The sequence below is a fragment of the Ceratotherium simum genome, chromosome 18, assembly GCF_057802395.1.
Source record: "Ceratotherium simum simum isolate JZ-2026a chromosome 18, ASM5780239v1, whole genome shotgun sequence".
In the NCBI taxonomy this organism is placed as follows: Eukaryota; Metazoa; Chordata; class Mammalia; order Perissodactyla; family Rhinocerotidae; genus Ceratotherium; species Ceratotherium simum.
In genome coordinates this window covers 57,457,499-57,469,394 of record NC_141917.1, presented here as the reverse complement: position 1 = coordinate 57,469,394, position 11,896 = coordinate 57,457,499, and the positions used below count along the sequence as shown (strand labels likewise).

General features: G+C 58.7%; 1 protein-coding gene across 1 annotated transcript; it reads right to left on the bottom strand.

The window, feature by feature from the left end:
* Nucleotides 1–743: 743 nt before the first annotated feature.
* USHBP1 (USH1 protein network component harmonin binding protein 1) lies at nucleotides 744–11,531 on the bottom strand. The gene is made up of 12 exons (XM_004423058.3): nucleotides 10,842–11,531; nucleotides 10,601–10,749; nucleotides 9,929–10,367; nucleotides 6,796–6,921; nucleotides 6,489–6,625; nucleotides 6,176–6,316; nucleotides 5,514–5,687; nucleotides 4,357–4,606; nucleotides 3,624–3,842; nucleotides 2,761–2,867; nucleotides 2,432–2,554; nucleotides 744–2,183 (listed from the first exon to the last, which is right to left on the bottom strand). The coding sequence occupies exons 1-12, from the start codon at nucleotides 10,893–10,895 to the stop codon at nucleotides 2,015–2,017; spliced, it is 2,088 nt and encodes a 695-aa protein (XP_004423115.1). The 5' UTR covers nucleotides 10,896–11,531; the 3' UTR covers nucleotides 744–2,014.
* Nucleotides 11,532–11,896: the final 365 nt, after the last annotated feature.

Here is an 11,896-nt window from a genome sequence, read left to right as displayed (position 1 = left end):
TTTCCCTGGGCCTGACTAGAGTGGCCTTCTCTGCTCTGTAAGCCCCACTGGGGAAGGGGGGCCTGGATGGTTAGGGAGGACCGTTTGGTTCTGGGGCTGCCTGGCCGTGTGGGGGTGCTGGCTGGTTAGTGTTTGGGGTGAGGACATGGGTCCTAGGGTCCTGGTCTGGACTTTCTAAGATCCTTGGTCGAGGGGACTGGGGTGGGGGTCTCAGAGAAAGGATAAGAAAGGAAGACTTGGAAGGCACAGAAGGCCCAGGGAAGGGAGTCAGGGAGGGGCTGGGGGATCAGGGAGGGGATGGGGGCGCAGGGAACTGGATTTGAGGGACACAAGTCTGGGGGGGCGGTTCACAAGTGACAGTCTGGGGCCACGTTGCAGATTAGGGGAAGAAGATCCACCGCAGACCCTAGACCCTCCAGCTGGTGCAATCCCTTGGTGGCCGTCCCACCCCCGCAGCCCTTGGGGGTGGGGTGGGGGGATGAGGTCTGACCCCACCACCCTGAACCCTGCCCGCTGCCCCGCGGTGACATTTGACCTTGCAGTGGCCGCGGCCCTGGGACGAAGAGGCCCGGGCCCATCTGCACGGGGGCACCCGTGGGAACGGCTGGACCCAGCTGGCAGCCTGGGAACCTGCCCCCGCCCCTCCTCCAGCTCGAACTCCTTCCCCGCCCTCCAACAGGTGACTGTCTCCTTTTGCCCCCTTCCCTATCACCCACCCCCACCTCCCCCTCCCCCTGGCAGGGGCAACCTTGTGAGTCTGGGGGCTAAGGTCACTCTTGGACTGTTGGGGAGGGAGAGGGACAAGACGGGGTAAGGTCGTTCCTCTGCCCTGTCGCGGGCGACCTTGCCAGCCTGAGTTTCCCTGCTTTCTTCAAAGCTGGCCTCAGTCCAGAGAGAGTGCTCGGGGTCCGAAGGTCATCAGCCCCAGGGCTCACCCGAGGAGTCCGCAGGTCAGGAGGACCAGGCTGAGGCCAGGTGGCTGGCAGACCTCGGCTCTTGCCCTGCCCTGCAGAGGCAGCCGCCCGCACACACCTGCACAGGTGCGGCCTGGGAACCGCACCCCCACCACCAGGCTGGGTGGAAACCCTTTCTAATCCCTGTCTTGGGTTTCAGCTACCGCCCTGGAGGAGACAGCTGGCCACTAATCTGGGCCAGCCGGGTCGCGCCCAGCCCCCCTGTGCCACCCGGGCAGACCCAGGCGGACGGGTGGGGAGGTGTGGCCTCCGCAAATGACGTGCTGATCAGCCGCCTGCTGTGGCCCTGACGCGGACACTGCCACCGCTCAGGGCCTGCAGGTGGGGCTGGAACTTCGCCTGGGCCAGGGCCCTCCAGGGCCCCCGCGTGCCTGGCTGCCCACCGTTAGCACGCACGCACCCGAGTTCCTCAGCCCTCGGGACAAACCCCCTGAGTTCACTTGCAGGCTTGGACCTTCTACGTGCCCCACCCCAGAGGCCCTTTACCTCAGCGCCGACTCTGAGAGTCCTGTCCCCGTGTCCCGTCCTCCTTCCCCTCCCTCTCCCCGGGAGCCAGCCGTCTTCTCCCCGACATTCCACGCCCTGGACCCTTCCGGCCTCAGTCTTCTTTCTGGGATGTGGGCCTCTTCGTCTTGCGAGCATCTGCCAGGCCAAGCCCAGCAGCTCCTTGGGAAGGGGCAGGCAGGGGAAGGTGTGCCCTGTGCCCGGGACCCCTGCCGGGGCTTCTGAAGACAGGTGAGCATCAGAATCTCAGCTGCGGCTGTGTGACCTCCCTGAGCGCTGACGCCACAGCCCCGGCTGCCTCTGGCAGGACCCGGCTAACGTGGCCCGTTCACATGGTGCCAGGCTAGAGACACCGAGTCTGTCTCAAATGACCGTCCGCCCCCTCAGGCCCCGGACACCCAGGCGCATCGGCCCCCATCCTGCCCAACGTGCCTCAACAAGCAAAGTCACGCCACGTGACATAACGTCACTCCAGACAGCTTGTGACAGGGCCCGCCACAGCTGGCCAGCATGTCCAGACGCGGCCAGGGCCGGGCCTACAGAAAGGTCTCCCCCGGCCGGGGCTTCCCCGAGGCCCTCGCTGTGGCCTCCAGCAGCGCCAGCTCCTCCGCCTGTCGGGCCTCCATCAGCGCCACCTGCTGCTCCAGCTGCCGTTGCCGCTGCCCCTGCTTCCGGTGGGCATCGAGGAAGGCCAGGACCAGGGCGCTGGAGGGGGAGGCTGAGCCAGGCAACAGCCCCCCACCCCCCGACAGGGGCTGTCTGCTCCCAGCTGCAGACGGGGCTCTTTGAGGTGGGGTCGTCCTGGGCCCTGGCACCACTCAGCAGGGGCTGACACACCTCAGGCACTGGGGAGGTGTGGGGTGGATTGAACTGGTCGCCCACCTTCTAGGGGGAAGCCAAGGCTCAGAGAGAGCCAGGGCCTCTTCTGAGGGCTTCAGGGGAGGGGGACCCACCTGTGAGCCTTGCATAAATCACTGTTCAGCTCAGCACTCTGAGCACGTCTAGCTCGCCCCTTCTGAGCCATCTGTTCCAGCTCCTCCCACAGAGACTGCAGCTGCTCCTTCAGGCCCAGGGCCCTGGTGCAGGGGTGGGGAGAGAGGGGCTATCAGCATACCAATCCAGTCTTCCTTCCCTCCTCCCGCCTCCCTGCCCACGGTGTTTCCACGTGGACACAGCTGTCCGCAGGGGTACACCCCCTCCCTCCGCTGCACACAACACCCCCATGGGCTCTCCCATATGCCCCCCAGGCCACACATCCCCAGCCCAGGACCCAGGCACACACCGGGTGAGTGACGCCGCCAGTTCCTGGGCCAGCTCCTCTGAGGCCTGCATTTTGCCCACCTGGCCGCCATTGATGTCCCTGCTGCCACCAGGGACAGCAGGAGGGCCCTGTGGGAGGCAGAAGCGAGGGTAGTAATATTGGCCTAGACCGAGTGTGTGCTCAGCCCAAGCTGGATGTTGAAGTCTCCCAGACTGTGGTGGCCACAGCCCCTCCCCTCATAGAGTTCCCAGTCTGGTGAGATACAGCAAGAAGGGTAAAATTACTTCCTAACAAGGGAAATAAATAACAGGAGAGCTCATCTTAAGGCAGTCCAGGAGGACTTCCTGGAGGAGGTGATGTCTGAGCTCAGACCTGCAGGAGGAGGAGGACTTAATTAGACAAAGAGGGAAGTGACTGGTGTTCCCTGGCAGGGGCACAGCATGTACAAAGGTTTGGAGATGGGATAGATGATTCAAAGGAGGGTTCCAGAAGCTGCTGAAGGCTTTAAGCAGAGGACAGACATGATTAGACAGGAAGGGGCAAACAAGGAGGCCTCAGGGAGGAAGCTGGAGCCAAAATTTAGGAAGAGACAACACATGGACTGGCCCGTTGGAGTGGAGGGGGTATAAGTAAGTCTAGGGCAAGAGGGAGGAGCTACAGGGCTGAGTGGGAGACACCAAACCCCCTGGAGCTTGTTGGGCTCAGTACTCGCAAAGAAAGAAACCAGAGAGGACAGATACAGACTCGGACATACAGCTTAATCGTTCAGCTCCGTCCTTGGTGCGGCAGTGGGGACCGAGGCCCAGAGAGGGCTGTGACTGCCCAGGGCCACCTGGCCAGTCGTGTGCTGTCAGCCCTGCCATGCCCAGGCCGGGCCCGCTCACCTGAGAGCGCTCGTCGTCTCCGCTGCTCCACCCGCCACTGCTGTCTCCACCGCTGCTGTCGGCACCCCCAGTCCGGAGCTGTGCCTGCTCCCACTGCAGCTGCTCCAGCAGGAGCACGTGGGCCGGGCCCTGGGCTCGGAGGGCAGCCTCCCGCAGCTCCAGACCCCGCTTCTCCCGCCGAACTAGCTGTAGCCGCAGCATTAGGTCCGCCAGGGCCTCCTGAGAGACCAAGGAGAGGGCAAAGAATTTGGGCCTCTAGGGTCAACTGCTGGAAAAACTTAGGCCCCAGGAGACACCCACCGAGGGCCGGTTAGGCAAGCCCTCCAACCCTCACCATGATCTTGTGTGGTGGGAAATGTCCTCCCATAGAAACTACAGCCGTGGAAATGGCAGTTCAGAGAAGGCGAGTATCTTAGACAAGGTCAGTGGATGTAGGTCTTCATGCCAGGCTACAAACCCCAGCTTATGTCTCCTACCCCCATCTCTTTTCCATAGGAAGGGCATTTTGGAAAGCCAGATTCAGAGTCTTATAAGATTCAGAGTCTTATAAGAAACTGGATTCCAGAGGACAAACTCCTATTCATCCCTCAAAACCCCAGCTCCAAATTCTCCTCCCTCCAGGAAGCCTGCTCCCAGCCAGCAGAACTCTCCTTTGCTACTTCGTCCCCAATCACATCCCTCTCAGCCTCAGCAAAAGGTTTTGTCCTACACAGTGACCACAGCCCATGTGTACCCGTGTGGCTGCCAAGTCTTGCTGGATCTGCATCTTCTCCAGCCGGGGCAGAGCTGGGCCAGGCTGGGTCCCCAGAATGGCCTGCACCATGGCTTCTGCATGGGGCACAGTGGGCATGGGTGCCAAGGTGGGGCCAGGCTCTGGGGGAATCTTCACCAGAGCACGGCGCTCCTGGAGACGCTGGACATAGCCCCGGAGCTGGGTAGCCACCTCCTGTGGTGTGGGCCTATCCACACTGCTGCCATCGGGGCTACGGGAAACAGAAGAGGGGCCTATGTCAACACTGGCAGACATGGTTTTGCTAACTTCATGCCAACACTAGTGGGCTCCATCATCTTCTATCTTACTGAATATAATGGATCTCAGGCATCTGTGATGGGTGCTGTCACACCAACTTGGTGGGCACCATAATGTAAACCCCAATGGGCCACCTCATCCATCAAGATAACATAGTGAACACCATCATGCCAGTGGGCACTGTTGCTCATGCCAACATGGTAGACACCATCACACCAACCCGATGGGCACTGTCACTCATGCCATCACGGTGGATGCCATCACTCAGCTTGCCAACTCTGTTAGGCAGCATCATGCCAACCCCAGTGGGTACCAACATCAGCCCAAGCCCTTTAAGCACCATCATGCTAGTTCTTTTTTTTTTTTTTTTTTTTTGTGAGGAGATCAGCCCTGTGCTAACATCTGCCAATCCTCCTCTTTTTTTTTTGCTGAGGAAGACTGGCCCCGGGCTAACATCCGTGCCCATCGTCCTCCACTTTATAGGGGACGCCACCACAGCGTGGCTTGCCAAGCAGTGCATCGGTGTGCGCCTGGGATCCAAACCGGCAAACCCCGGGCCGCTGCAGCAGAGCGTGTGCACTTAACCGCTTGCACCACCAGGCCGGCCCCATCATGCTAGTTCTAATTAGTGGGCACCATCATCCATCTTCACGCCAACCCTGGTATGTCCTATACCAACCCCAATGGCTGTCAACCACCAGGCCAACTTTGTTGAGTAGCCACCAGCCAACTCCAGTTAGGGCTCACGCCAACCATGGTGAGCCAGGCCAACCTCCAACACAGGGCCAGCTCTGGGAGCCCCATTCTCCATTAGGACCCCACTCACTGGCCCGCCCAGTTCCCAGGGTTCTCAGGGATACCTTGGTTGTGGATCCCTCAGGGTCCCTCCATCCACGGGAGCCTCCTCTTGTGCCAGCAGCCTCTGAGCTTCCTTCTCCACCACCTCCAGGTCACTCGTGAGGGCTTCCTCTGCTGCTCTTGAGCCCGCTCCCCCCAGAGTGAGCAGGGCCCCATATGCCTCCTCACAGTGCTCACTGTGGGACACTGGGTCTGAGAACTCCAGGACACCCAGCCCCATCTTGCTGTGTAGGGGATGTCCCCACTTGCTCCTGGATCCCTCACTTCACACCCTCACTCCCAGGAGCTTGCAAACTCCTTCAGCACCCTTTGACTAAAATTGCCTTAAATTAATTTTCGTGGTGGGGGAAGGTGCTTTCCTGCAAGGACCCTGCCTCCCTCTGTGGATTGGGGCCATCTTCTTCTTTTTTTTTGTTCAGGAAGATTGGCCCTGAGCTAACATCTATGCCAGTCTTCCTCTATTTTTTATGTGGGACGCCACCACAGTATGGCTTGATGAGCAGTGCGTAGGTCTGCACTGGGGATCCGAACCCGTGAACCCTGGGCCGCTGAAGTGGAGCGTGTGAACTTAACCACTACGCCACCGGGCCAGCCCCCTGGGGCCATCTTCTGAGCACACCCACTCTCTTCCCAGCTAGTGACACCATGGGCGGGGTGCACGGACCTGTACTGCAAGGCCAGGCGCAGTGCAGTGGCCTCGGCCTCCCGCTGGCCCAGCTGCATGCTGAGGCCCTCACACCGGCCCTTGTACTCCTGGAGCACAGCAGACAGCAGACGGTTGAAGCATTTGAGCTTCTCGATGCTCCTGCCCCCGATGGTGGAGAAGAGGGAAAGTGAGAGGCCTGGCAGGGCAGTGAGGACCTGGTTGGTTTCCACCCCCCTCCTCCCTGTCCCTGCTCCAGCTCCAGACGCCTGGCTTTATATCCCAGCTGGGGAGGTGCCTGTGCCCTTACAAGCTCAGCATTTCTGTCTCTTACCCCCGGAGCTGCTCCATCTGGGCTTCCATGATGTGCATCTCAGGGGCGAGGGGCTGGGTGGGGAGAGGCCCAAGCATCTGGGTGCTGGAATCACTCTGGAGGCGCCGGAGCAGGGGGTGAGCCAGGGAGAAGGGGTCCTGCCAGCAAGATGTGACTTGATTCACCCATTTGTCATCGAAAGCCCAGCATCATGGGTTTAGGCCTTTTCCAACCCCAGAAGCTATCAGATTGCAGGACCAGGATTTGAGTCTCACCACCTCAAACCCTAAGGATCTCAAGATCATGGTTTTGAGCTTCCCACACTCACATGAGTCCCCCAGGGCTCCTCATCTGCCCCAGAGCTGCTGGAACCACTGCCCAAGCCCCCCGCTTGGCCACGGGAGGGAGGTGGGAAGGGCTCCAGCCTCAGCAGGGAATCCTGCAGCTCCTGGACCTGGGGGGAGGGAGACAGGGGGATAGGGGATGTTAGGCCTGGGGGCTCCAACCACCTGCCAGCTCTCTCTAAGACCTGTTCCTGGGGCAGTGGCAAGAGCCCCAGATGGAAAGCAGGAACCCCAGCTACTCACCCCATCAAATCCCTCACTATACAACATAGGGCAAGTCACTCAGTCACTCAAGACTTCTCTTTCCATGGGGGCTGGCCCCGTGGCTTGGCGGTTAAGTGCACATGCTCCCCTACTGGCAGTCCAGGTTCGGATCCTGGGCGCACACTGACGCACCGCTTCTCCGGCCATGCTGAGGCCGCATCCCACATACAGCAACTAGAAGGATGTGCAGCTATGACACACAACTATCTACTGGGGCTTTGGGGAGAAAAAGGGAAAAAAGGAGGAGGATTGGCAATAGATGTTAGCTCAGAGCTGGTCTTCCTCAGCAAAAAGAGGAGGATTGGCATGGATGTTAGCTCAGGGCTGATCTTCCTCACAAAAAAAAAAAAAAAGACTTCTCTTTCCTTAGACATACAGATGGCCAGCAGGCTCATGAAAAGATGCTCAGCATCACTGATCATCAGGGGAATGCAAATCAAAACCACAGTGAAACACCACCTCACACCTGTCAGAATGGCTGTCATCAAAGAGAAGAGAGAACAGGTGTTGGCGAGGATGTGGAGAAGAGGGACACGTGTGCACTGTTGGCGGGAATGGAAATTGGTGCAGCCCTATGGAGGGCAGTATGGAGGTTCCTCAAAAAAATTAAAAATAGGGGCCGGCCCCGTGGCTTAGTGGTTAAGTGAGCGCGCTCCACTGCTGGCGACCCGGGTTCGGATCCCAGGCTCGCACCGACGCACTGCCTCTCCGGCCATGCTGAGGCCGCGTCCCACATACAGCAACTAGAAGGATGTGCAGCTATGACATACAACCATCTACTGGGGCTTTGGGGGGAAAAATAAATAAATAAAATCTTTAAAAAAAAAAGTATCGATGAAATTATTAAAAAAAAAAAATTAAAAATAGAACACCCAGGGCCGGCCCCGTGGCTTAGCAGTTAAGTGCACGCGCTGTGCTGCTGGCGGCCCAGGTTCGGATCCCGGGCGCACACCGACGCACCGCTTCTCCGGCCACGTCCCACATACAGCGACTGGAAGGATGTGCAGCTATGACATACAACTATCTACTGGGGCTTTAGGGGAAAAAATAAATAAATAAAATTATCAAAAAAAAAATAGAACACCCATATGATCCAGCAATTCTACTTCTGGTATCTGAAGGAAATGAAAACACTAACTCCAAAAGACATCTGCAGCCCATGTTCACTGCAGCATTAGTCACGATACCCAAGACGTAGAAGCAACCCAAGTGCCCAACAGCTGATGAGTGGATAAAGGAGAGGTGGTATATATAGACAATGGAATACTACTCAGTCGTGAAAAAGAAGGAAATCTTGCCATTTATGACAACATGGATGGACCTTGAGGGCATTATGCTAAGTGAAATAAGCCAGACACAGAGAGACAGATACTATATGATCTCACTTACATGTGGAATCTAAAAAAAAAAATCCACAAAACAAAAAAATTGAACTCACAGATACAGAGAACACATTCATGGTTGCCAGAGGTGGGGGGTAGGGGGTGAGAGAGAGAAAAAAAAAAAAAGACTTCTCTTTCTCAGCCTGGAAGAGGGCCGCACTCGAGAGGAAAAGTCTCTCCCTTGTGCTGGGCTCCCGCAGTCTCGCCACCTGGTCCCATGGCAGGTGAGGCCTGCTCCCCACAGTATCCTCCAGCCAGTATCCACACGGCTTCAGATGCCACCCACATACTGAGGATGCCCAAACTTGTCCTTCCCCCGACCTCTCCCCCGAGCTCTGGACTCGGACGTACAGCTGCCCCTCTGATGCCTGTGTGGGCGGCTCACGGGCATCTTGAGCTTATCAGGACCCAGGCGGCTCCTGGTCTCCTCCCACCAGGCCTGCCCCTCCCGCAGCCTCCCCATCTGTTGCTTCCAGCCCCTCAGCCCCCAAACCAGGGCTTGTCCCCAACCCTCTCTAGCTTTCACACCCCACCTGCCAGCTCCACCTCCACATCACCCAGAAGCTGCCCACTTCTCGCCACCTCCACAACTTCCAGTATCCGGTGTCTGCACCCCGTGAATCTCTAGGATTCCACCCTTGTGACCCACAGGCTGTTCTTCCCACGGCCGCCAGAGGGCGCCTGTGAACGCCTGCATCAGTCCGGACCCTCCCCTGCTCAGAACCCTCTGTGGCTCCCACCTTAGAACAAAAGCTCAAATCCTCCCCGCATCCCACAAAGCCCTGCAGGATCTGCCCCTGTCACCCCTGTGCCCTTGTCTTCTCCCACTCGCCCCCACACTGGCCTCCTCACTTGAACATGCCAATTACTTTGCCCACCTCAGGGCCTTTGCATATGCTGTTCCCTTTTTTTTTTGAGGAAGATCAGCCCTGAGCTAACATCCATGCCAATCCTCCTCTTTTTTTTGCTGAGGAAGACCGGCTCTGAGCTAACATCTATTGCCAATCCTCCTCCTTTTTTTTCCCCAAAGCCCCAGTAGATAGTTGTATGTCATAGTTGCACATCCTTCTAGTTGCTGTATGTGGGACGCTGCCTCAGCATGGCCGGACAAGCGGTGCGTTGGTGTGTGCCCAGGACCTGAACCCGGGCCGCCAGTAGCGGAGCACGCGCACTTAACCACTAAGACACGGGGCCGGCCCCTGCTGTTCCCTTTCTGCCTGGCATGTTCTTCCTCCAGATCCTTGCATGACTCCTCTCCCACCTTCTTGTGGTCTTTATCCAAGTGTCACCTCCTCAGTGGGCCTCCGTGATTGCTTTAACTAACATTGGAAGGGACCTTTGTCTCTTTGTGGCTTCACAGTCAGTGCTCCATAAAAGTTTTTTGAATGAACAAATGACTGGACGTCGCCCACACCAGGCATGCTTCCTCCCTCGGGCAGGGAGCCCTGGGAGGCAGGACCGCTCCACTCACCTCTCTCTGCAGCGTGTCCTTCTCAGCCTGGATGGCCTGTAGGGAGGCCTGCGTACGGATCAGCTCATCTTCACGGCTGCCCAGGGCCAAACGCAGCCAGGCATTCCTCTCCCACAGGCGGGCCGCCTCCCGCTGGCAGCCCCCTGCCCCCTCCTGCTCCAAGCAGGGCCTTGTTCTCCCCTCGCTTCTGCCCTCCTCCTCCACTGGCCCGGCACAGCTCGGGGGCCTGCGGCGCCAGGCCGCAGCGGCTGCCTCCAGTGAGCTCAGAGCATGCTGTAGGGTCTGAAATACATCGGGGGCTCCAGGCCTGGGGGGGACAGTCTCCCCATCCCATGGGGCTGCCTCTGGGGCATGGTGGGCTTCCTCTGCAGGATCATGGGGTCCCTCGGGTGCTGGAGCCAGCCCCCTGCTAGAGGCCCCATTAGCTTCTTTGTTGGTCCTGTGAAGAAGCAAGAGATGGAAGGTTCTGGAAGTGGGGTCATCTGGGGTGGCTGGCACACAGGGGCTGTGTGTCGAGGCTGGGGCTGCATTATACAGGGCCTTGAAAGTCAGCCTGAGGAGTGCAATGGGGAGCCCTCGCATGGGTGTGAGCAGGGGAGGGACACAGGCAGATCTGTGGGTGGCGGAACTGCACCAGGGCTGAAGTGGGGAGCACAGACCAAGGGGCCTTACCTGCTCCCCATGCCCTGCCCTCTGGCCTCCACCTCAGGGCCCAGCGGCTCCAGCTTGCAGCTCTCCTGAGAGTGCGCAGGGCCCAGCTCAGAACTCCCACTGGCCGCCTCAGCCTCCTCTGAACTTTCTGCCACAGGGTCCAGCTCACCCTGCAAATGACCCCGGGGCTGAGCTTTGAGCTAGGCAGGGCTGGGCCCTGGGGTCCCAAGGAGCTGGGTGTGGCAGGAAGAGGGACACTTACAGGTGGAGCGTGCCTCCCTCGTCGGCTTCGGGGTCGTGTGGCCCGGGCACTCATTGCTGTCCAGAAATCAGTCTCCTCTGAATCCTCCTCCTCCCTCACCCTCTAAAACCACAGACTGATCTCAGCTCTGGCTTTTGGTTTCCTGAGCAAATGACAGCCTCAATGTCGTCTTCTCTGAAACAGGCATTCATTTTCCCCTCTGGAAGGGATCTTGAGTTATGTTGACTTGGCACATTTGAATGCCTCCCTTGACAGGCAGCTCACTATCTACCAAGGTTGCCCACACCTCCCCCTTCTCCTCCGTCTCCTTTGTCTTTCCCTACTTCTGTGCTCCCTTCCCTAGGACGAGGACTTCGAGAATCCCCTCTCCTCCCCAGGGTGCTTCTGAACCAGAGGCCCCAGTCCTGAGGCTGGTCCCCTCAGCCCGCTCTACTTCTACTGCTCTGTTCCTCTGGGAGAACCTTAGTCAGAGGCTTGAGGCCCTGCACACTCTTGGGGTCACTCTGGCCACTGCCCGCTCAGGCCTAGGCTAGCCAAGGCTGGCCTGGGAGGGGCCGGGAAACAGGAAGCCCCCTCCCCTGGTCATGTGACTTGTTATTGTGCGGTTTCCTCCTCAAGGACAGCGGCTTCCTCCAGCCCCAGCAGAGGACACGTGTCCAGCTCCTGAGATGCCAGTCCCTCCTCACCTCGGCCTCTAAGCACATGGCTCCTCCAACCTCTGAGCCTCAGTGTCCTTATCTGTAAAGCGGGGATAATTACAGCATTTTCCCACAGCGCCATGGGAGTTTTAACAGGCATTTTGCACATGGCCGGCGGGGCACCAGGGAACTGAATCGTAACACGCTCTCCTTATTCCCTACTACCTCTCTGGCCATCTCATCTCTGCTTCCTCTGCCAGCTGCTGTTTCTCCTGCATAAAAGCTGGGTTCCTTAGAGCCCAGATGGGCCCTGCATCCTGCCCATTTTTTCTGCATCCATCTCTAAAGGACCTCCTGTCTCCATCCAGAGCCACAGCCCAAGCCTCTCCCCTCCCACGTGGCTGCCAGCCCAGCTCC

Bases quoted from the DNA above. Each gene is read 5' to 3' on its own strand.
- USHBP1 (XM_004423058.3), bottom strand. From the start codon at position 10,895: ATGAGTGCCCGGGCCACACGACCCCGAAGCCGACGAGGGAGGCACGCT. The intron at 6,317-6,488 runs GTAAGAGACAGA...CATCGGGGGCAG, and splicing joins CAGATGGAGCAGCTCCGGGG to GAGCATCGAGAAGCTCAAAT. The intron at 5,688-6,175 runs GTCCGTGCACCC...AGTGTCCCACAG, and splicing joins CGCCTGGCCTTGCAGTACAG to TGAGCACTGTGAGGAGGCAT.